The following is a 23,461-nucleotide window of genomic DNA, read 5'->3' as shown; positions in this document are numbered from 1 at the left end:
TAGTCAGCTATAGTAGCTGGCTGGTTAAGTTAGCATTAGCCTGGTCGCTAATGATAGCTAGCTAGCTAACATCCCCGAACATGAGCTCCCTAAACTACTCCCCTCCTGTTAAAGAAGAGGAGGTCTGCTGGACGGAGAAAGAAGCTCTGGGGCTGGACATTGTCGTGAAAGAGGAGAAGGAAGAGGAGGATGTTACAGTAAAACAAGTAGTAGAGGGTGAGGCTGTTACAGTGAAAGAAGAAGAGAAAGACGTTTCAGTTAAACAAGAGAAAAACGCGTTCAGAGTGAAAGAGGAGGAGGATGTTACTGTAAAAGAGGAAGAGGAGGAGGCAGTTTTTGAAGTGAAAGAGGAGGAGACAGGTCAGATTAACACCAGTAAATACTAATATTTAATAACGGGGCACAAACCCTGCAGTTGTTGAACTGATGAACACAAACGTGGTTTTAAAGCAGCAATGGTTTTTGTTTTGCACACATTTTAAAATGAAAAATCAGAGTCTGGTGTAATTCTGTTACTGTGGAATTGTCCAGCTCCTAACTATACTCAACAAAAAATATAAACGCAACATGCGACAACTTCAAAGATTTTACTGAGTTACAGTTCATAGAAGTCAATTGAAATATATTCATTAGGCCCTAATCTATGGGTTTCACGACTGGGCAGGTTCTGCTGCCATAGGCCCACCCACTGGGGTGCCAGGCCCAGCCAATCAGAATGAGGTTTTCCCAACAAAAGGGCTTTATTACAGACAGAAATACGCCTCCGCACCCCCCTCCCTCAGACGATCCCGCATGAAACATGGGACCAACACTTTCCATGTTGCGTTTATATTTTTGTTCAGTATATAAACTTAGGAACACATGTCAGCGTAGAGCCCTGAACTATAATAATAAGGCAGCAGTTTATCTGGCAGGACAGTGTGGTGTGTAGTGATCAGCAGTTTATCTGGCAGGACAGTGTGGTGTGTAGTGATGTGTTATGGAGGCACTTTGGTGATTCTTCATGTTCATCATTACTATTGTTTCTAAATGAATTATTTTAACACATTGGTTAAAAGTCTCTTGTCACAAAAATGTAATTACATGGAGCAATATACCACATTACTTCTTACTTACATTTCTTGTTTAACAAACACTACCAAACTGCTCATTAGTTTTCTTGTAGTTGTGATTTTTGGTGTGATCAGTCATGGCAAAAAAAGATTTTGGCTGGTAAAAAATCAGTGGCTGGTATATTCTATCATCTGTCTGCTACAGTGGCTGGTATATTCTATCATCTGCCTGCTACAGTGGCTGGTATATTCTATCATCTGCCTGCTACAGTGGCTGGTATATTCTATCATCTGCCTGCTACAGTGGCTGGTATGTTCTATCATCTGCCTGCTACAGTGGCTGTTGGACCAAAATAAAACGAAAACAAGACTTTTGTCAAAGTTTGTAAAAACATTTAACCATTCACTACATTGACTGTCTGACTTTGACCTTCACACAGGAGAGAGACAGGACTATCGTGGATCCTCTGAAGAGCCTCAACAACACCGTGAAGCTGACGAGGCAGAGAAGAGTCTCTCCACATCAGGACACCTCAAGAAACACCAGCAGAGACTCACAGAAAGGAAGCCTCACTGCTGCTCTGACTGTGGGAAACGTTTCAAATCTTCATCAGAACTTAAAAAACACCAGCGAGTACACACAGGAGAAAAACCTTATAGCTGTAATCAATGTGGGAAGAGTTTTACTCATTCAAGTAATCTGAAAACACACCAGAGAACACACACAAGAGAGAAGCCTTACACCTGTGATCAATGTGGGAAGAGTTTTACTCAGGCAAGCAACCTGGTATCACACCAGAGAACACACACAGGAGAGCAGCCATATAGCTGTGAGCAATGTGGCAAGAGTTTTACTCAGTCAAGCAACCTGGTATCACACCAGAGAATACACACAGGAGAGCAGCCATATAGCTGTGAGCAATGTGGGAAAAACTTTTCTCGGGGAGAACGCCTCAAAGAGCACCAGAGAACACACACAGGAGAGAAATCTTATAGCTGTGATCAGTGTGGGAAGAGTTTTACTCAGTCACGCAACCTGGTATCACACCAGAGAACACACACAGGAGAGCAGCCATATAGCTGTGAGCAATGTGGCAAGAGTTTTACTCAGTCAAGCAACCTGGTATCACACCAGAGAACACACACAGGAGAGCAGCCATATAGCTGTGAGCAATGTGGGAAAAGCTTTTCTCGGATAGAACACCTTAAAGGACACCAGAGAACACACACAGGAGAGAAACCTTATAGCTGTGATCAGTGTGGGAAGAGTTTTACTCAGTCAAACAGCCTGAATAGACACCAGAGAACACACACATGATAGAAACCTTATAGCTGTAATCAGTGTGGGAAGAGTTTTACTCAGTCAAACAGCCTGGTATCACCAGAGAGCACACACAGGAGAGACACCTTACCACTGCTCTGACTTTGAAGAGCTTTGTTTCCCTAAGAAACCTGACACAACACCAGAGAACACACACAGGAGACAAATCTTACCACTGCTCTGACTTTGAAGAGCTTTTCTTCCCTAAGAAACCTGACACAACACCAGAGAACACACAGGAGAGAAGCCTTATAGCTGTGATCAATGTGACAAGAGATACTCTCATTCATGTGGTCTGATTAAACATCAGAAAATACATGTAAGGAGATCCACAGAGTGTAGAATGATCTCCAACACCAGACCTGGGTAGTAGAACACAGAGTGTGGAATGATCTCCAACACCAGACCTGGGTAGTAGAGCACAGAGTGTGGAATGATCTCCAACACCAGACCTGGGTAGGAGAACACAGAGTGTGGAATGTAGTGAACATTTTTTTATTCGCACTAATCAATCAACACATTCAGGTCTTTGTAAATGTAAGTATTTAGTTAATATAGCCTGCTAACATGAATTTATTTTAACCCTCTCATGCGTGAGTTCCAAATATCTCTAACGGTCGCCTCAGCGTGAGATTTTTTTATGCACGTGATGTTCGAACGTTCTCTCCATTCCAGAATGTGATTGTTACATAAACAACAACACTGAACGGCTCAGAGGGTACCGTGATTGATTGCCTGCACCGCCATTTGTATCAATAAATCACTGTCAGAAAATGTTTTGTGTGGTAATTATTTGTGTATTTACTGTTTTATTCACGTTTTCAATTCTAGGTGACAAATCATGCATTCCGATTCTTGCGTAGATTGTAATGGGCACATATTATGTGTGTAAAATACTTTTTTGAAGGTTGTACTGATTATGATGAGCTAAGCTGTTTCCAGCAGTGCAGCAATGTTTGTTGACATACAATGCATTCTGGGTTTCTTGTAGCCTACATTCTTCCGGTTAGGATGATCGTGTTGTGCTATAGATACTTCTGTGAATATCTAAACATTGCATCCAAAAATAAACTGCTCACATTCTGGACATAACTTTGTAAGGACTGTGTTTGTGTAAATAGTTTCTGAAAAAAAGTGTGGCCAGCTCAAATGCTGATTGTTGCGTCATTCGAAACTGGCCGTTCAAAATGACTGTTCTAATCACATGGGTGTGATCGTACGCTTCAGGGACCACTGTAGAATGATCACACCCCGTGTGATGGTACGTGTGAAAGGGTTAACTAGGGAAAATGTGTCACCTCTGCAACAGAGTCAGGGTATATGCAGCAGTTTGGGCCGCCTGGCTCGTTGCGAACTGTGTGAATACTATTTCTTCCTAACAAAGACAGCCAACTTCGCCAAACGGGGGATGATTTAACAAAAGCCATTTGCAAAAAAGCACAATCGTTGCACGACTGTACCTAACCATAAACATCAATGACTTTCTTAAAATCAATACACAGAAGTATATATTTTTAAACCTGCGTATTTAGTTAAAAGAAATCCAGGTTAGCAGGCAATATTAACCAGGTGAAATTGTGTCACTTCTCTTCCGTTCATTGCACGCAGAGTCAGGGTATATGCAACAGTTTGGGCCTCCTGGCTCGTTGCAAACTAATTTGCCAGAATTTTACGTAATTATGACATAACATTGAAGGTTGTGCAATGTAACAGCAATATTTAGACTTAGGGATGCCACCGTTAGATAAAATACGGAACAGTTCTGTATTTCACTGAAAGAAAAAAAAATATTTTTTTTTCAAGATTATAGTTTCTGGATTCGACCATATTAATGACCAAAGGCTCGTATTTCTATGTGTTATTATATTATAATTAAGTCTATGATTTGATAGAGCAGTCTGACTGAGCGATGGTAGGCAGCAGCAGGCTCGTAAGCATTAATTCAAACAGCACTTTTGTGCGTTTTGCCAGCAGCTTTCGCAATGCATTGCGCTGGTTTTGACTTCAAGCCTGTCAACTCCCAAGACGAGGCTGGTGTAACCCATGTGAAATGGCTAGCTAGTTAGCCGGGTGCGCGCTAATAGCGTTTCAAACGTCACTCGCTCTGAGACTTGGGAGTAGTTGTTCCCCTTGCTCTGCATGGGTAACGCTGCTTCGAGGGTGGCTGTTGTCGATGTGTTGCTGGTTCGAGCCCAGGTAGGAGCAAGGAGAGGGACGGAAGCTATACTGTTACACTGGCAATACTAAAGTGCCTAAAAGAACATCCAATAGTCAAAGGTATATGAAATACAAATTGTATATAGAGAAATAGTCCTATAATTCCTATAATAACTACAACCTAAAACTTCTTACCTGGGAATATTGAAGACTCATGTTAAAAGGAACCACCAGCTTTCATATGTTCTCATGTTCTGAGCAAGGAACTTAAACGTTAGCTTTCTTACATGGCACATATTGCACTTTTACTTTCTTCTCCAACACTTTGTTTTTGCATTATTTAAACCAAATTGAACATGTTTCATTATTTATTTGAGAGTAAATAGATTTTATTGATGTATTATATTAAGTTAAAATAAGTGTTCATTCAGTATTGTTGTAATTGTCATTATTACAAAAAAAAAATCTAAAATGTCCAATTAATCGGTATCGGCTTTTTTGGGCCTCCAATAATCGGTATCGGCGTTGAAAAATCATAATCGGTCGACCTCTAGACTGTAACTAAACAGCTACAGTATTATGTGTAATTATTGAAGAACTGTGTTAATGACAGTATCCATTTGGGTGTTGTCAATAAAGTTAAGATGACTCTCGGATAGAACCATTGGATTTAGCAAACTCTGAAATGATTTAGCATTTCAGAGTGCCCATGAAAACTGTTTCCCAGCGTAACATAAGCAGCCACTAAAAGTTACATAGTTCGAGTGCATTTTTTTAACTTAGAAATTGCACTGTTGGTTAGAGCCTGTAAGTCAGCATTTCACTGTAAGGTCTACACCTGTTGTATTTGGCGCACGTGACAAATACATTTTGATTTGATAGCAGTAGGACTAGTCTACCTGTCCTGCTCGCAAATGTAGGTCTATAAATGTACCCATTTGGGGATGTCTGATAGTATTTCTGATTGTCTTAACGCACCACCACTAATGATTTGTGGAGCTTCTCAAAGTAATTTTTTCTTCACCTCAAACAGTAAGTAAACAAAGTCTTACTAAAATCAATTGCGAATGACAATAGTTCCTCAAAGTATTTTCGTAAAATATTTCCAGCTCTCGCCCTTTGGATAACCACTCAGCATAAAAGGGAAAAATGTAATTCTCTGATCCAGTGGAAATGTCATAAAATACCTGATTACTTCTTATCCTTTGCACAAATAGCCTACAGCTGTGTCTGTCCAGAACTCACTGGCGGGAAACTGAGAGCCCTGAATATTTTATACAATGTTTCAAGTTCATTGAAGACAGGCCATGTGCAGCAATGTGATTTATATTATATTTATTTTTATCATATTTTCTACCTGCAGGCTGCAATGTTAAATGTTTTTAGCTTTATGTAGGTTTAAAAAAAAAAAACGTAGCAATGGAAATAAAAATGTTTATTTATATTTTAATTTAAATATAATGTAGATTAACCACAGAGAATTGTTGAGATATAAAGACTATTATAATTATTATTACTATTATTATAAATTAAATGAAACTGTTCCAGTAAAATGTGAATATGAAAATCATAACTGGCACCAGATCAGTAGAAATGGTCAGATAAATTGGCACCAAATGGAAAAGGTTGCTGACTGCTGGTGTAGCCTAATACCAGAAACTATAGGAGCATAATGACTGCTGGTGTAGCCTATTACCAGAAACTATAGGAGCATAACGACTGCTGGTGTAGCCTATTACCAGAAACTATAGGAGCATAACGACTGCTGGTGTAGCCTATTACCAGAAACTATAGGAGCATAACGACTGCTGGTGTAGTCTATTACCAGAAACTATAGGAGCATAACGACTGCTGGTGTAGTCTATTACCAGAAACTATAGGAGCACAACGACTGCTGGTGTAGTCTATTACCAGAAACTATAGGAGCATAACGACTGCTGGTGTAGTCTATTACCAGAAACTATAGGAGCATAACAACTGCTGGTGTAGCCTATTACCAGAAACTATAGGAGCACAACGACTGCTGGTGTAGCCTATTACCAGAAACTATAGGAGCATAACGACTGCTGGTGTAGTCTATTACCAGAAACTATAGGAGCATAACGACTGCTGGTGTAGTCTATTACCAGAAACTATAGGAGCATAACGACTGCTGGTGTAGTCTATTCCCAGAAACTATAGGAGCATAACGACTGCTGGTGTAGCCTATTACCAGAAACTATAGGAGCATAACGACTGCTGGTGTAGTCTATTACCAGAAACTATAGGAGCATAACGACTGCTGGTGTAGCCTATTACCAGAAACTATAGGAGCATAACGACTGCTGGTGTAGCCTATTACCAGAAACTATAGGAGCATAACGACTGCTGGTGTAGTCTATTACCAGAAACTATAGGAGCATAACGACTGCTGGTGTAGCCTATTACCAGAAACTATAGGCCCATAACGACTGCTGGTGTAGTCTATTACCAGAAACTATAGGAGCATAACAACTGCTGGTGTAGTCTATTACCAGAAACTATAGGAGCATAACGACTGCTGGTGTAGCCTATTACCAGAAACTATAGGCCCATAACGACTGCTGGTGTAGTCTATTACCAGAAACTATAGGAGCATAACAACTGCTGGTGTAGTCTATTACCAGAAACTATAGGAGCATAACGACTGCTGGTGTAGCCTATTACCAGAAACTATAGGAGCATAACGACTGCTGGTGTAGCCTATTACCAGAAACTATAGGAGCATAACGACTGCTGGTGTAGCCTATTACCAGAAACTATAGGAGCATAACGACTGCTGGTGTAGCCTATTACCAGAAACTATAGGAGCATAACGACTGCTGGTGTAGCCTATTACCAGAAACTATAGGAGCATAACGACTGCTGGTGTAGCCTATTACCAGAAACTATAGAAGCATAATGACTGCTGGTGTAGCCTATTACCAGAAACTATAGGAGCATAACAACTGCTGGTGTAGCCTATTACCAGAAACTATAGGAGCATAACGACTGCTGGTGTAGTCTATTACCAGAAACTATAGGAGCATAACGACTGCTGGTGTAGCCTATTACCAGAAACTATAGCAGCATAACGACTGCTGGTGTAGCCTATTACCAGAAACTATAGGAGCATAACGACTGCTGGTGTAGCCTATTACCAGAAACTATCGGAGCATAACGACTGCTGGTGTAGTCTATTACCAGAAACTATAGGAGCATAACGACTGCTGGTGTAGCCTATTACCAGAAACTATAGGAGCATAACGACTGCTGGTGTAGTCTATTACCAGAAACTATAGGAGCATAACGACTGCTGGTGTAGCCTATTACCAGAAACTATAGGAGCATAACGACTGCTGGTGTAGCCTATTACCAGAAACTATAGGAGCAGAACATCAGAATTTACGAAGGCAAGCAGCAGCGGGAAGAGTACACTAAGGAAGAGGTTTTTCTGATGGTTAGGCTATCTTGTTTCAGAGGGGTGTCATCAATAGCCCATAATGACAAAGTGAAAACAGGTAAAAAACAGAAATACCTTATTTACTGAAGTATTCAGACCCTTTGCTATGAGACTCGAAATTGCTTTCAGGTGCATCTTGTTTCCATTAATCATCCTTGAGATGTATCTACAAGTTGTTCGAAGTCAACCTGTGGTAAATTCAATTGATTGGATATGATTTGGAAGGCACACACCTGTCTATATAACGTCCCAGAGTTGACAGTGCATGTCAGAGCAAAAACCAAGCCATGAGGTCGAAGGAACTCTCCGTAGAGCTCCAGGACAAGCTTGTGTCGAGGCACAGATCTGGGGAAGGGTACCAAAAACAAATTCTGCAGCATTGAAGGTCCCCAAGAACACAGTGACCTCCATCATTCTTAAATGGAATACTCTTCTTAGAGCTGGTCACCCGGCCAAACTGAGCAATTGGGGAAGAAGGGCCTTGGTCAGGGAGGTGACCACAAACCTGATGGTCACTCTGACAGAGCTCCAAAGTTCCTCTGTGGAGATGGGAGAACCTTCCAGAAGGACAACCATATCTGCAGCACTCCAACAATCAGAACTTTATGGTAGTGGCCAGACAGAAGCCACTCCTCAGTATAAAGCATAAGACAGCCTGCTTGGAGTTTGACAAAAGGCACCTTAAGGACTCTAAGACCATGAGAAACAAGATTCTCTGGCTTGATGAAACCAAGATTTTACTCATTGGCCTGAATGCCAAGAGTCAGGTCTGGAGGAAACCTGGCACCATCCCTACGGTGAAGCATGGTGGTGGCAGCATCATGCTGTGGGGATGTTTTTCAGCAGCAGGGACTGGGACACTAGTCCGGAAAGTATTATGTGAAATTATTTTGATGTGATATTTAAATATTGTGTGAAATTATTCTGAATTGATATGAAAGTATTGTGTGAAATTATTTTGATGTGATATGAAACTACAGCAATTTATGTTTCTAGAAACGTATTGCAATTGAGAATCGATACACATTTAGATGGAATATTTGGCTATTTTGTTTCCCAGAGCCAGTCTACCTCTGAAAATAACATACAGTCCTTGGACCTTGAGGAGTAACAGGGGCAGAAATCAGCAGTAGAAACAATAACAAAGCGTACTCCCTGCCCGTTTCGGTAAAAAGCTGAGGGATGGGGCTGGAGAAATGCAACCATCCATGAAATCAACATTCTAGTTTTAACCATGTTTTGAGGACATGCAGTGTTTGTTTATATTTACTGACAGACATTGGAGTAAAAAAAGCCTATATTTTGGGTTCTGATGGGGTACGACAGTTGAACTAAGCTCATGAGGCATTTATAAGTGATTTCTTCAAGAAACAATGAGTACATATCATTAATGTATAAGTCCCAAAATGGATGTAACAACTACTGATTGCCCCTTTAAGAGAACATATTGGGCTAATCTAATAGGAGATATTGAGGACTACAGTATTTCAGGCATTGTCATTGGATGCATTTGATCAATTGTTAATGTTTTGTTGATGGTCCACACTAGATGTTCTACACGCTACAGTGTAGCTTCAGCCATTCCTACAGAACAACATTAAAACCTCTTACATCTAGATGTTCCGCTAGCGGAACATCTGCTCCAATATCCAATGATGGGCGTGGCGCGAATTACAAAGTCCTCGAAAATCCGAAAACTTCCATTTTTCAAACATATGACTATTTTACACCATTTTAAAGACAAGACTCTCCTTTATCTAACCACACTGTCCGATTTCAAAAAGGCTTTACAACGAAAGCAAAACATTAGATTATGTCAGGAGAGTACCCAGCCAGAAATAATCAGACACCCATTTTTCAAGCTAGCATATAATGTCACAAAAACCAAAACCACAGCTAAATGCAGCACTAACCTTTGATGATCTTCATCAGATGACACTCCTAGGACATTATGTTATACAATACATGCATGTTTTGTTCAATCAAGTTCATATTTCCTCTGTTTTGTTCGTGCGTTCAAGACACTATCCGAAGGGTGACGAAGGGTGACGGGCCCGACGCGTTTCGTGACAAAAAAATTCTAAATATTCCATTACCGTACTTCGAAGCATGTCAACCGCTGTTTAAAATAAATTTTTATGCGATTTTTCTCGTAAAAAAGCGATAATATTCCGACCAGGAAACCCTGTTTTTGTTCAAAGACGAAAAAATAAAAACATGGTGCCGCCTCGTGCACGCGCCTCAGTCTCATGGTTCTCTGATCGAACACTATCCAAATGCGCTACTGTTTTTCAGCCAGGGCCTGCAAAGGCATCATTCAGCGTTTTGCCGCCTTCTGAGAGCCTATGGGAGCCGTAGGAAGTGTCACGTTACAGCAGAGATCCTCAGTTTTCAATAAAGAGAGTGTAGAAGGCCAAGAAATGGTCAGAGAGGGCACTTCCTGTAAGGAATCTTCTCAGGTTTTTACCTGCCATATGAGTTCTGTTATACTCACAGACACCATTCAAACAGTTTTAGAAACTTTAGGGTGTTTTCTATCCAAATCAAACAATTATATGCATATTCTAGTTTCTGGGCAGGAGTAATAATCAGATTAAATCGGGTACGTTTTTTTTTTCGACCGTGAAAATACTGCCCCCTATCCATAACAGGTTAAATGTCCTAGTTTATCTAGTCCTGGCTTAATCTAAGCCCTGCAGGGTCTGAATGAAACCTAATGTCCAGTGGGATTGATCTTTTTGAGCCAATTGTTTGTTTCAGTTTTCAGTTGTTGAATCCTTTAACGAATTGTTGATTTCAAAACTTTTCAGTTTCAACAAATGCACTGGGTTGGTTGAAAAGTGATACTGTTTTGACATCATGGAAGATATACTGAATTGATACTGTTTTTCATACTAAGATGGACCAAAATATGTGCTCATTGGTTTTGCAAGAGGGCATAAAAATATGTTGTTCTGCCCCTGAACAAGGCAGTTAACCCACTGTTCCCTGGTAGGCCGTCATTATAAATAAGAATTTGTTCTTAACTGACTTGCCTAGTTAAATAAAGGTTAAATAAAATAAAAAAATAATTAAGTCTGTTGATTGTCAGTCATTGGGTTAATTTTTTTTGCAATATGTTAAAATTAAATCAAGCTTTATTTATATAGCACATTTCAGACATGGATGCAACGCAATGGCTTCACAGGGGGGAAAAAAATTAAAAAATAAAACAGAAATATTTACTACACAACAAACATGAGGATAAAAAACAGAAGATTAACAACTGAAAGACTAATGAGCATCCTAAGGAAAATCCATTGATTTAAATATTTACAATTCGAAGCAATATCCAACCATAACGAGATGGACAAGCCAGCACAGGTGTAACACATACTGACTAACGAGGTGACACCAATCAGTGCGTCCTACGTGCTAACGAGCTAGACGTGCTAACGACCTATATGGGCAAAAGTCCAACCTCAAACATAAATGGAAAAACCAAAGCCTGTAACACCTTCCCCCTTAAGACAACAAATATATCCTATATTTTTGATGGACAATTTTACTCACCACCAGCAGAAAACAACTTCCATTTCACATTATAATCATCTACAATGATTCACCTTCACCAATATAAACATGGTGTCTACTGGCTGTCAACAATTAAAAACAAGAAAAAAACACGCATTTCTAAATAATAATATACAATAGGATTATTTGTTTCTCCTTTTTCTTTCTATAGAATCCTAAATCCCACTAGCTTGTCTTCCTAAAACTCAATATCTTCAAGAACTCTTGTCCCCTTGGAACGAGCCCAAACAAAACTAATCTCCAAGCAAGCCTCTAACACCTTCTTCTTTAAGACAACAAATACATCCTATATTTTTGGCTGACAATAAAAAACATTAAAAAAATGTAATTCTAATTTTTTCAACAATGTAATTTTTTGCTTCTAGAACTCTCGTCCCCTTGGAACAATGTGCAGTCAAAATAAATTGTGATCCATGGTAACGAACTGGCTAAACGCAAAACACAAAACTTTTTGACTGCCCACCCTTGAGACAATCAGCAACCAAGTTGTCCTTATCATGGACATGTCTGATTTCAAGAGGAAACTCCTGCAATATCCGTAGTAACTTTCCACCTCACTGTGGAGCTTCTCTCTCTTTTCAGGGTTCACTAGATAGGCATGTTGTAGGATCGGGGCCCAGTCCCCAATGTCATGCTCTAGTACATTTGGGTTGGCACATGTGAGAATTAACCCTAATATTCTAAAAGCAGGGCAACAATGTCAATATAATTGTACCAAAAGAATTGTCAGTTGGTTGCATGAATAATTTAATATGCAGAAACAGTTTGTGATATATTGAAAACCTAAACATAAAATGTCCACAAACATCTACCACAATAATCGTATTATTTGTAATTTTTAAAACCTTTTTAAAAATGCACAAGAACCAAAAATGCTGTTTTGACAAGTAGCAATAAATCACTGATATCGATTAGGGGGAAAATCAGGTTGTTTGTGCTGTTGAAACTAACACAACCAAAAAAACACATGGAAATAGGAGATATATTTTACCTCACTGGTTAGAGGACAACCTGCAGAAGACAGTCAGCTACATCTTGGAGCGATACATTTAAATGTAGGGGTTGCTAAACAAAGGAACACAACACTTATTTGTCATAACTCATCGATATCATGCTAAAATCCTTTGTGTGACAGAAGGGAGATGAGGTTGCATGTCCTGTTAAAACTAACAGCTCAAAAACCACACGGAATCTGCGAATAATGTGTACATCACTGGTTAGAGGACAATTTGTAGAAAACAGCTAGCTACATTTTGAAGTGTTGCATTTTGATTCAAGTGGGTCACCAAAGTGGTAAGTGTAACACAACTCTTTTTGTGTTAGTCACTTTTTGTTAAATCACATAAATAGTAACTCTTCCATTTCAGAGCCTGGATTTTCCCCCTGAGGCTAATATCCATATCACGCTGAAATCAATTGAATGGGGTAAACGTTTAGGGTTCTACATTGTGAAATTCCTTAAAATACTCCTACTATGTTAAAACATTCTACATTGTGACATTATTTCATTGATATCATGAAACAACTCCTTCATGTATTTTCTGATGTTTAATCAGAGATCTTTTATCGGAGTATCTCTTGTCACACTGATCACAGCTATAAGATTTCTCTCCTGTGTGTGTTCTCTGGTGTAGCATCAGACTGCTAGATGCAGAAAAACTCTTCCCACATTGACCACAACTATAAGGTTTCTCTCCAGTGTGTGTTCTTTGGTGTAATGTCAGCTGGCCAGATTGACCAAAACTCTTCCCACATTGACCACAGCTATAAGATTTCTCTCCTGTGTGTGTTCCCTGGTGTTGAGTCAGATGGCAAGATCGACCAAAACTCTTGCCACATTGATCACAGCTATATGATTTCTCTCCTGTGTGTGTTCTCTGGTGTTGAGTCAGCTGGCCAGATTGACCAAAACTCTTCCCACATTGATCACAGCTATAAGATTTCTCTCCTGTGTGTATTCTCTGGTGTTGAGTCAGATGGCAAGATCGACCAAAACTCTTCCCACATTGATCACAGCTATAAGGTTTCTCTCCTGTGTGTGTTCTCTGGTGTAATGTCAGCTGGCCAGATTGAACAAAACTCTTCCCACATTGATCACAACTATAGGGTTTCTGTCCTGTATGTATTCTCTGGTGCACTGTCAGATCGCTAGATTGACCAAAACTCTTCCCACATTGACCACAGCTATAAGGTTTGTTAATTGTTAAAAGTTTTGTTGTTGGCCAGCTTGTTGATGGTATTCACATCTTACAGTGTAGCTTTATCAATTCCTACATTAAAAAACGGCATTTAAGCTCAGAACTTCAGTAGAATGCTGTTTTAAAACCACGCATCAGTTCAACAACTATTTTCAAGACAGGACTTACTGGTGTTCAGATCTTCTGTCTCCTCCTCTTCTTCTTCCTCCTTCAATATGACAGTTCTCTCTCCTTCCTTCACTCCAAAAAAAGCATCATCTTTATTTTCTTCTTTCAATGTAACAGCCTCACCCTCAACTTCTTTTTGTACTGTGACATCCTCCTCTTCCTCTTTCACGTCAACCTTCAGCCACAGACCCTCTTTCTCCGTCCAGCAGACCTCTTCTTGAGCGTCTCGTCCCGCAAGCGGGATCAACATCCAGCGGAAAACTCTTAGCCACATTAGCATAACGAAATTTAATAATTTTCTTTTTCAAATATAGGACTGTCTCATATTGTTTTATAGATACACCTCTCCTGAATCGACCCACGTCGTCCGATTTCAAAAAGGTTTTACAGGAAAAACAAAACATTAGATTATGTTAGAGGAGTACATGGTGAAAGTAGCAACAGCAATTTTCCGACCAACCACATGCATCACAAATAACCAAAAAACAGCTAAATGCAGCACTAACCTTTTACAAACTTCCTCAGATGACACACCTAGGATGTTACCTAGCATGTTACACAATGCATGCATTCTTTTGTTCAATAAAGTTCATATTTATATATAAAAACAGCATTTTACATCGGCACCTGACCTTGACTAACTATTTTCCCTCAAATGCATCCCGGGAAACAGTGATACAATTTACTAAATTACTATTCGAAAACGTTTTTAAAATGTAATATTGTCATTCTAAGATTTATAGATGAATATCTCTTGAAAGCACCTGTCATACCAGATTTAAAAATAACTTTACTGGGTAATCACACTTTGCGATAAAAGGGGATGCGATACTCAGAAAATTAGCTGGTAAACCAAGCTCGGCGCCATCTTGGAACAATCGCATATCACATCTAATCTTGTATACTATTGTCAATAATCCCTTACCTTTAGTTGTCTTCATCAGAAAGCACTTCCAGGAATCCCAGGTCCACAACAAATGTATTTTCGGTTGAAAAAGTCCATCCTTTATGTTCCATTAGCTTGCTGTTGTTAGCGCGTCTGAAGGCTGTATCCAAATGCTCCGTCGGGCGCGGGACAGCGGTTTCGAAAAATAACTTTTTTCTCCCATTTAGGTTCGTTCAAACATGTCAAACGTTGTATAACATAAATCTTCAGGGCCTGTTTCAACAAGAGAGCCAATAAGATTCGAGGGGGACGATTGTATTGTGTTTCAAAACGTTTCGAAAGGAGGGTAGACAGGGCCGCCGACTTCACAATGGTGATGGCCCTCCTCCTGTGACCAATTTCCACAGCGTCTCATTCATTCAGTTTCCACAGTAGAAGGCTCAAACCACTTTGTAAAGACTGGGTACATCTAGTGGAAGCACTGGAAAGTGCTCAATGAACGATAGCTCACGGTGTGATTAATAGGCAAAGATGTGAAGTTGAGTCCACAATTCAGAATTCCACTTCCTGTTTCAATCGGTCTCGGGGTTTTGACTGCCATATGAGTTCTGTTATACTCACAGACACCATTCAAACAGTTTTAGAAACTTTAGGGTGTTTTCTATCCACAGGTATTAATTATATGCATATCCTAGCTTCTGAGTTTGATTAGTAGGCCGTTGAAAATGGGCACGAATTTTTTTCTAAATGCGCTGTGGCGCCCCCTATCCTAGGGTAACGTCAAGAGGTGAGCTCATGGTCGGGAATGTTAGCCAGCTAACCTAGCTAGTTAGCGACTAGCCTAGTGATAGGCTAATTTATCAAGCCAGCTACCGTTACCTGACTAAACGGAAATATGACATTAAATGGAGAAAATAGTTATAAGACAGAATTATGTTTAAAATACAGTGACAAATATACACCGAAGCAGTCTGAACAGCTTGAATGATTCGGCTAGGAAGCTACCGAGGTGTCTGACCAGATGTTGTTGAAGAAGTGTTCCGTCCACTACATTATACGTCACGCTGCAGCATCGCCTGAAAGACGCACATCTCCGTCTGTTGACTGGAGGGAAACGCAGATAAATGTTGATTTTATTTCCAGACAAAAAGTGCATTTTTACATTTCTTTCATTAAATAATAATATAAAAGTCAGACAACTGCAGATTTGTAATAAGTAATAATAACCTACTTCCACATTCTACCAACCCAACAGATGGTAATACTACAGTGAATATTAACCAATGAGGTGGGTCTTTCCACATTCTACCAACCCAACAGATGTTTCTACTACAGTGAATATTAACCAATGAGGTGGGTCTTTCCACATTCTACCAACCCAACAGATGTTTCTACTACAGTGAATATTAACCAATGAGGTGGGTCTTTCTACATTCTACCAACCCAACAGATGTTTCTACTACAGTGAATATTAACCAATGAGGTGGGTCTTTACACATTCCACCAACCCAACAGATGTTTCTACTACAGTGAATATTAACCAATGAGGTGGGTCTTTCCACATTCTACCAACACAACAGATGTTTCTACTACAGTGAATATTAACCAATGAGGTGGGTCTTTACACATTCTACCAACACAACAGATGTTTCTACTACAGTGAATATTAACCAATGAGGTGGGTCTTTCCACATTCTACCAACACAACAGATGTTTCTACTACAGTGAATATTAACCAATGAGGTGGGTCTTTCTACATTCTACCAACCCAACAGATGTTAATACTACAGTGAATATTAACCAATGAGGTGGGTCTTTCCACATTCTACCAACCTAACAGATGTTTCTACTACAGTGAATATTAACCAATGAGGTGGGTCTTTCCACATTCTACCAACACAACAGATGTTTCTACTACAGTGAATATTAACCAATGAGGTGGGTCTTTACACATTCTACCAACACAACAGATGGTAATACTACAGTGAATATTAACCAATGAGGTGGGTCTTTCCACATTCTACCAACCCAACAGATGTTTCTACTACAGTGAATATTAACCAATGAGGTGGGTCTTTCCACATTCTACCAACACAACAGATGTTTCTACTACAGTGAATATTAACCAATGAGGTGGGTCTTTACACATTCTACCAACACAACAGATGTTTCTACTACAGTGAATATTAACCAATGAGGTGGGTCTTTCCACATTCTACCAACCCAACAGATGTTTCTACTACAGTGAATATTAACCAATGAGGTGGGTCTTTCCACATTCTACCAACCCAACAGATGGTAATACTATGAAGCAACGCTTTCAGGTTAATAAAAGTTGAATTCCCAAATAGCCTCTACAGGTTTGGTCATTATCAGGTATTGGAGCGTTGAAAGATGATGCACAACAACGGTTTCTTCCACGAAACCACGACTCCAATAACCACCGTGGTCAAAATAACTGTAAAGTACTTCACTATTGAAACAACTACCGCTATAATCAACCTGTTCGCAATACATGGGTATTGGGATCTAACCTCATTGATCTGTCAGTAAGCTATGTTTACATGGGTATTGGGATCTGACCTCATTGATCTGTCAGTAAGCTATGTTTACATGGGTATTGGGATCTAACCTCTTTGATCTGTCAGCAAGCTATGTTTACATGGGTATTGGGATCTGACCTCATTGATCTGTCAGTAAGCTATGTCTACATGGGTATTGGGATCTAACCTCATTGATCTGTCAGTAAGCTATGTTTACATGGGATCTGACCTCATTGATCTGTCAGTAAGCTATGTCTACATGGGTATTGGGATCTAACGTCATTGATCTGTCAGTAAGCTATGTTTACATGGGATCTGACCTCATTGATCTGTCAGTAAACTATGTTTACATGGGTATTGGGATCTGACCTCATTGATCTGTCAGTAAGCTATGTCTACATGGGTATTGGGATCTGACCTCATTGATCTGTCAGTAAGCTATGTCTACATGGGTATTGGGATCTGACCTCATTGATCTGTCAGTAAGCTATGTCTACATGGGTATTGGGATCTGACCTCATTGATCTGTCAGTAAGCTATGTTTACATGGGTATTGGGATCTGACCTCATTGATCTGTCAGTAAGCTATGTCTACATGGGTATTGGGATCTGACCTCATTGATCTGTCAGTAAGCTATGTCTAAATGGGTATTGGGATCTGACCTCATTGATCTGTCAGTAAGCTATGTCTACATGGGTATTGGGATCTGACCTCATTGATCTGTCAGTAAGCTATGTCTACATGGGTATTGGGATCTAACCTCCTTGATCTGTCAGTAAGCTATGTTTACATGGGTTTTGGGATCTCAGCTATAGTATAATCCAGCAAAGCAGTCCTACCAGCTAGCAGTGTAATGAACCTTGTCTGATAGCCAATCAACCGTGTCCTAATTAACTACAATGACCATAATCCATAATGCCTACTTGTCTTGTCTGTTTATTTTACACTTGCTATGTAAATGAGACAGAAGAATGTATGATGGTCAATGCTATCTGGGATCCTTGGGACATCTCTACCCTAAACCCTAACCTTAACCCCTACCTTAACCATTTTAAATGTCAAATTCAATGGGCTAGGGACGTCCCAAGGATGTATCTCTACCTGAAAATACATGATCTAAGTGATTGATAGTTGGTATTCAGCAGTCATAAAGCCTAATTTACTTTAATAAACTACTAAAATAGTGATTGGGTTCATTTGTTTTACAGTATGTTAAAATCAAATCAAGCTTTATTTATACAGCACATTTCAGACATGGATGCAACACAAAGGTTCCACAGGAAAAAACAAATATTTAGTACACAACAAACAGAATAATAACAACTGAAAGACTAATGAGCATTCTGATGAAATGCCATTGATTAAAATACTAAGAATTGGATGCAACATCTAACCCAAAACATAAGCTTGTTTTAAAAACACATGGAAATAGGAGATATATTTTACCTCACTGGTTAGAGGACAACCTGCAGAAGACAGTCAGATACATTTTGGAGTGATACATTTAAATGTAGGGGTTGCTAAACAAAGGAACACAACACTTATTTGTCATAACTCATCGATATCATGCTAAAATCATTTGTGCCGAGAGGAGGGAGATGAGGTTGCACGTCCTGTTAAAACGAACAGCTCAAAAATCACATGGAACCTGGGAATAATGTGTACATCACTTGTTAGAGGACAACTTGTAGAAAACAGCCAGATACATTTTGAAGTGTTGCATTTTGATTCCAGTGGGTCACCAACATGGTAAGTGTAACAACTCTTTTTTTGTTAATCACTTTTTGTTAAATCACATACACAGTAACTCTCTCAATTCAGAACCTGGATTTTCCCCCTGAGGCTAATATCCATATCATGTTGAAATCAATAGAACAGGGGACTACCGTTTAGGGTTCTACATTGTGACATCATTAAAATTATCCTTCTACAATGGTAAAACATTCTACATTGTGACATTAATTCATTGATATCATGAAACAACTCCTTCATGTCTGTATTTTCTGATATTTGATCAGAAGTCTTTTATCAGATTATCTCTGGTCACAGCTATAAGATTTCTCTCCTGTGTGCGTTCTCTGGTGCATTGTCAGATAGCTAGATTGACTAAAACTCTTCCCACATTGACCACAGATATAAGGTTTCTCTCCTGTGTGAGTTCTCTGGTGTGAAGTCAGAGAGCAAGATGTAGTAAAACTCTTCCCACATTGATCACAGCTATAAGATTTCTCTCCTGTGTGCGTTCTCTGGTGCCCTGTCAGCTCTCCAGATCGACCAAAACTCTTCCCACATTGATCACAGCTATACAATTTCTCTCCTGTGTGTGTTCTCTGGTGTAGAGTCAGAGTGCTAGATGCAGCAAACCTCTTCCCACATTGACCACAGCTATAAGGTTTCTCTCCTGTGTGTGTTCTCTGGTGTGATACCAGATTGCCAGATTGACCAAAACTTTTCCCACATTGACCACAGGTATAAGGTTTCTCTCCTGTGTGTATTCTCTTGTGTTGAGTCAGATGGCAAGATCGACCAAAACTCTTCCCACATTGACCACAGCTATAAGATTTCTCTCCTGTGTGTATTCTCTGGTGTTGAGTTAGAGTGCTAGATGCAGCAAACCTCTTCCCACATTTACCACAGCTATAAGGTTTCTCTCCTATGTGTATTCTCTTGTGTTGAGTCAGGTGGCAAGATCGACCAAAACTCTTCCCACATTGACCACAGCTACAAGGTTTCTCTCCTGTGTGTGTTCTCTGGTGTAGAGTCAGAGTGCTAGATGCAGCAAACCTATTCCCACATTGACCACAGCTATAAGGTTTATCTCCTGTGTGTATTCTCTGGTGTAGAGTCAGAGCGCTAGATGTAGCAAAACTCGTCCCACATTGACCACAGCTATAAGGTTTCTCTCCTGTGTGTGTTCTCTGGTGTAGAGTCAGAGTGCTAGATGCAGCAAACCTCTTCCCACATTGACCACAGCTATAAGGTTTATCTCCTGTGTGTATTCTCTGGTGTAGAGTCAGAGCGCTAGATGTAGCAAACCTCTTCCCACATTGACCACAGCTATAAGATTTCTCTCCTGTGTGTGTTCTCTGGTGTGATACCAGATTGCCAGATTGACCAAAACTTTTCCCACATTGACCACAGGTGTACGGTTTCTCTCCTGTGTGTATTCTCTTGTGTTGAGTCAGATGGCAAGATCGACCAAAACTCTTCCCACATTGACCACAGCTATTAGATTTCTCTCCTGTGTGTATTCTCTGGTGTTGAGTCAGAGTGCTAGATGCAGCAAACCTCTTCCCACATTTACCACAGCTATAAGATTTCTCTCCTATGTGTATTCTCTTGTGTTGAGTCAGGTGGCAAGATCGACCAAAACTCTTCCCACATTGACCACAGCTATAAGGTTTCTCTCCTGTGTGTGTTCTCTGGTGTAGAGTCAGAGTGCTAGATGCAGCAAACCTATTCCCACATTGACCACAGCTATAAGGTTTATCTCCTGTGTGTATTCTCTGGTGTAGAGTCAGAGCGCTAGATGTAGCAAAACTCGTCCCACATTGATCACAGCTATAAGATTTCTCTCCTGTGTGTGTTCTCTGGTGTAGAGTCAGAGTGCTAGATGCAGCAAACCTCTTCCCACATTGACCACAGCTATAAGGTTTATCTCCTGTGTGTATTCTCTGGTGTAGAGTCAGAGCGCTAGATGTAGCAAACCTCTTCCCACATTGACCACAGCTATAAGGTTTCTCTCCTGTGTGTGTTCTCTGGTGTGATACCAGATTGCCAGATTGACCAAAACTTTTCCCACATTGACCACAGGTATACGGTTTCTCTCCTGTGTGTATTCTCTTGTGTTGAGTCAGATGGCAAGATCGACCAAAACTCTTCCCACATTGACCACAGCTAAAATATTTCTCTCCTGTGTGTGTTCTCTGATGAATTTTAATGCCTGATGAGGAAGTAAATCTCTTCCCACAGTCAGAGCAGCAGTGAGTTCTCTTCCCTGTGGATCTCTGCAGGTGTTTCTTGAGGTGTTCTGATGTGGAGAGACTCTTCTCTGCCTCTTCAACATCATGAGGTTGTTGAGGCTCCCCAGAGGATCCACAATAGTGAAGTTTCTCTCCTGTGTGAACAACAAAGTCAGACAGATGATTAAAGGCCCACAACAGCGGTAATCCATTGTAAAAGGTGATGCCAACAGCGGCGCCATAATGTTGTACAACAATTGACGTCTGTAATGAATGTAAAAATTACTTGACAATTGTCTTAAAATGAGCAAGAATAGTCATATTTTAGTAGTAACCGATGATTGTAGGCTAGAAATAAGTTATTCATGTTGTTGAAACTCTAAGCAGTGTGCCAGACAACTGTTGGTCTCCAATATAGGCCCCTTTCTGTGTTTGCTAAAATTGTGGCACGAGGGCGATGCGCATGCAATTTCGTTGTAGAAACTCCTCCCTGCTAATGAGGAAACCGATAGTTATGGATGTACTATATCTGCCTGGAGCCAAAATGGTGAACAAAGATTTTAGTTTTTCACAATGTATTCTGAATGTGAATGGGGGAAAACTCAGGGGAGTAACCTCCATTTCCAGGTTGCTTATGAGTACATTTCACACTACTTTGGATTCTAATTGTAAGGCTCGTTTGAATGTTCTGCTTAATATAATGTTTGTGTCATCATCGCAAATCAACCGCTTTGTACTTAAAAAAAACACTTCAACCAGTAAAATAATCTTTGGCTTTTCCATCAGCCTGACAATGAGGGTTTGTAAATTAGGTGTTTGGCAAATTGGCCCATAACTTCACCTAAGAATAACATAGACCTACTGTAGGACCCATAACTTCACCTAACAACAAATATACCCATGTCGTGATGTTTGTCATGTGACTGTCATTCAGAAAATGATTTCCTGGATCAGCTGATGATAGTCACATGTTCAACTAACTAAACAGCTACAGTATTAAGTATTATGTGTAATTATTGAAGACCCGCGTTAATGACAGTATCCATTTGGGTGTCGTCAATAAAGTTAAGGTGACTCTCGGTTAGAACCATTGGATTTAGCAAACTCTGAAATGACTTAGGACTCTAACTTTATGGAAAAAGGTTTATTCAATAAAATAGTAAATAACCGATGTGAAATGGCTAGCTAGTGTGGGGTGTTAATAGCGTTTCAATCGGCGATGTGAGACCTTGAAGTAGTTGCTCTGCAAGGGCCGCTGCTTTTGTGGAGCAATGGGTAACGGTGCTTTGAGAGTTGTTGTTGATGTGTGCAGAGAGTCCCTGGTTCGAGCCCAGGTAGGGATTCTCATCGCCAAATGTGGTTGTTATTTTCTTTCAAATCAAATGAGGAGAGACAAACATCACACAAGTCAGAGTTATTCTTAAACTAAATCTTTATTCACTTATAAGGGAGCAGGTCAATACAACACACACATACAAAGAGAATCAATTGAGTGCTCTACAATAATGATGGCTGGTCGACGAATCACCCCCAGATGATTCATTGAGAGATGAATCACCCCCAGATGATTCGTTGAGAGATGAATCACCCCCAGATGATTCGTTGAGAGCCACAAAACAAAAGTACAATGGTCTTTTATAGCCAAGATACACCCCTTTCAACCTACATGACGAACAATAGATGTATAGAACGGGTCACAAGGTTAAGATTTGTATGAAAGATACTTAGAATTCTCAGCAGACAGTATCTGCTGTAAAAACACTACTCTTTGTGTAGAGACAAGGGTCTGGCCCTGAGGTCATCTCTCCCTGGTACCATATAGAACAGAAACATTAACTCATGCTCTGGAATGCGGTCTCTTTAGGTTTTATCACCCAAAAGACATTGTAAATCTCCTGTCAGTGTTTTCTCCCAGAAGCCCATCCTCAGTAGAACACACAGATACAATAGTTCTAAGAACCCTCTATTCTGTTGCATAAAACAACCATTTGAAGCAATACAAGTATTATAACATAATCTTGTTCTCAGTGTCCACTGGAAGTTGACTAGTAACAACAACTGGGACATAAAAGACACCCACCATGAGACCCACTAAATCTGCCCAAGAAGAGGCAAACAAAAGAAAAACCCACACCAAACT

At 40.0% G+C, this 23,461-nt stretch overlaps 1 protein-coding gene and 2 pseudogenes across 1 annotated transcript; 1 reads left to right on the top strand and 2 right to left on the bottom strand.

Moving 5' to 3' along the window:
- LOC115186427 (zinc finger protein 180-like) overlaps positions 1-2,475 on the top strand; it is a 28,895-nt pseudogene extending 26,420 nt beyond the window's left edge.
- A 10,749-nt stretch (positions 2,476-13,224) lies between these two features.
- LOC115186426 (zinc finger protein 436 pseudogene) lies at positions 13,225-14,209 on the bottom strand (annotated as a pseudogene).
- Positions 14,210-19,407: 5,198 nt separating this feature from the next.
- On the bottom strand, positions 19,408-21,079 carry LOC115186425 (zinc finger protein 135-like; the record flags this gene model as incomplete). The annotated part of the gene is made up of 3 exons (XM_029746058.1): positions 21,068-21,079; positions 19,631-20,781; positions 19,408-19,546 (listed from the first exon to the last, which is right to left on the bottom strand). Coding segments are annotated over exons 1-3 (1,302 nt in total), but the record flags the coding sequence as incomplete, so codon positions are not given.
- Between the last annotated feature and the right edge of the window lie 2,382 nt (positions 21,080-23,461).

Source organism: Salmo trutta, unplaced genomic scaffold, assembly GCF_901001165.1.
Source record: "Salmo trutta unplaced genomic scaffold, fSalTru1.1, whole genome shotgun sequence".
NCBI lineage: Eukaryota > Metazoa > Chordata > Actinopteri > Salmoniformes > Salmonidae > Salmo > Salmo trutta.
This window is presented reverse-complemented; position numbering and strand designations above follow the sequence as displayed.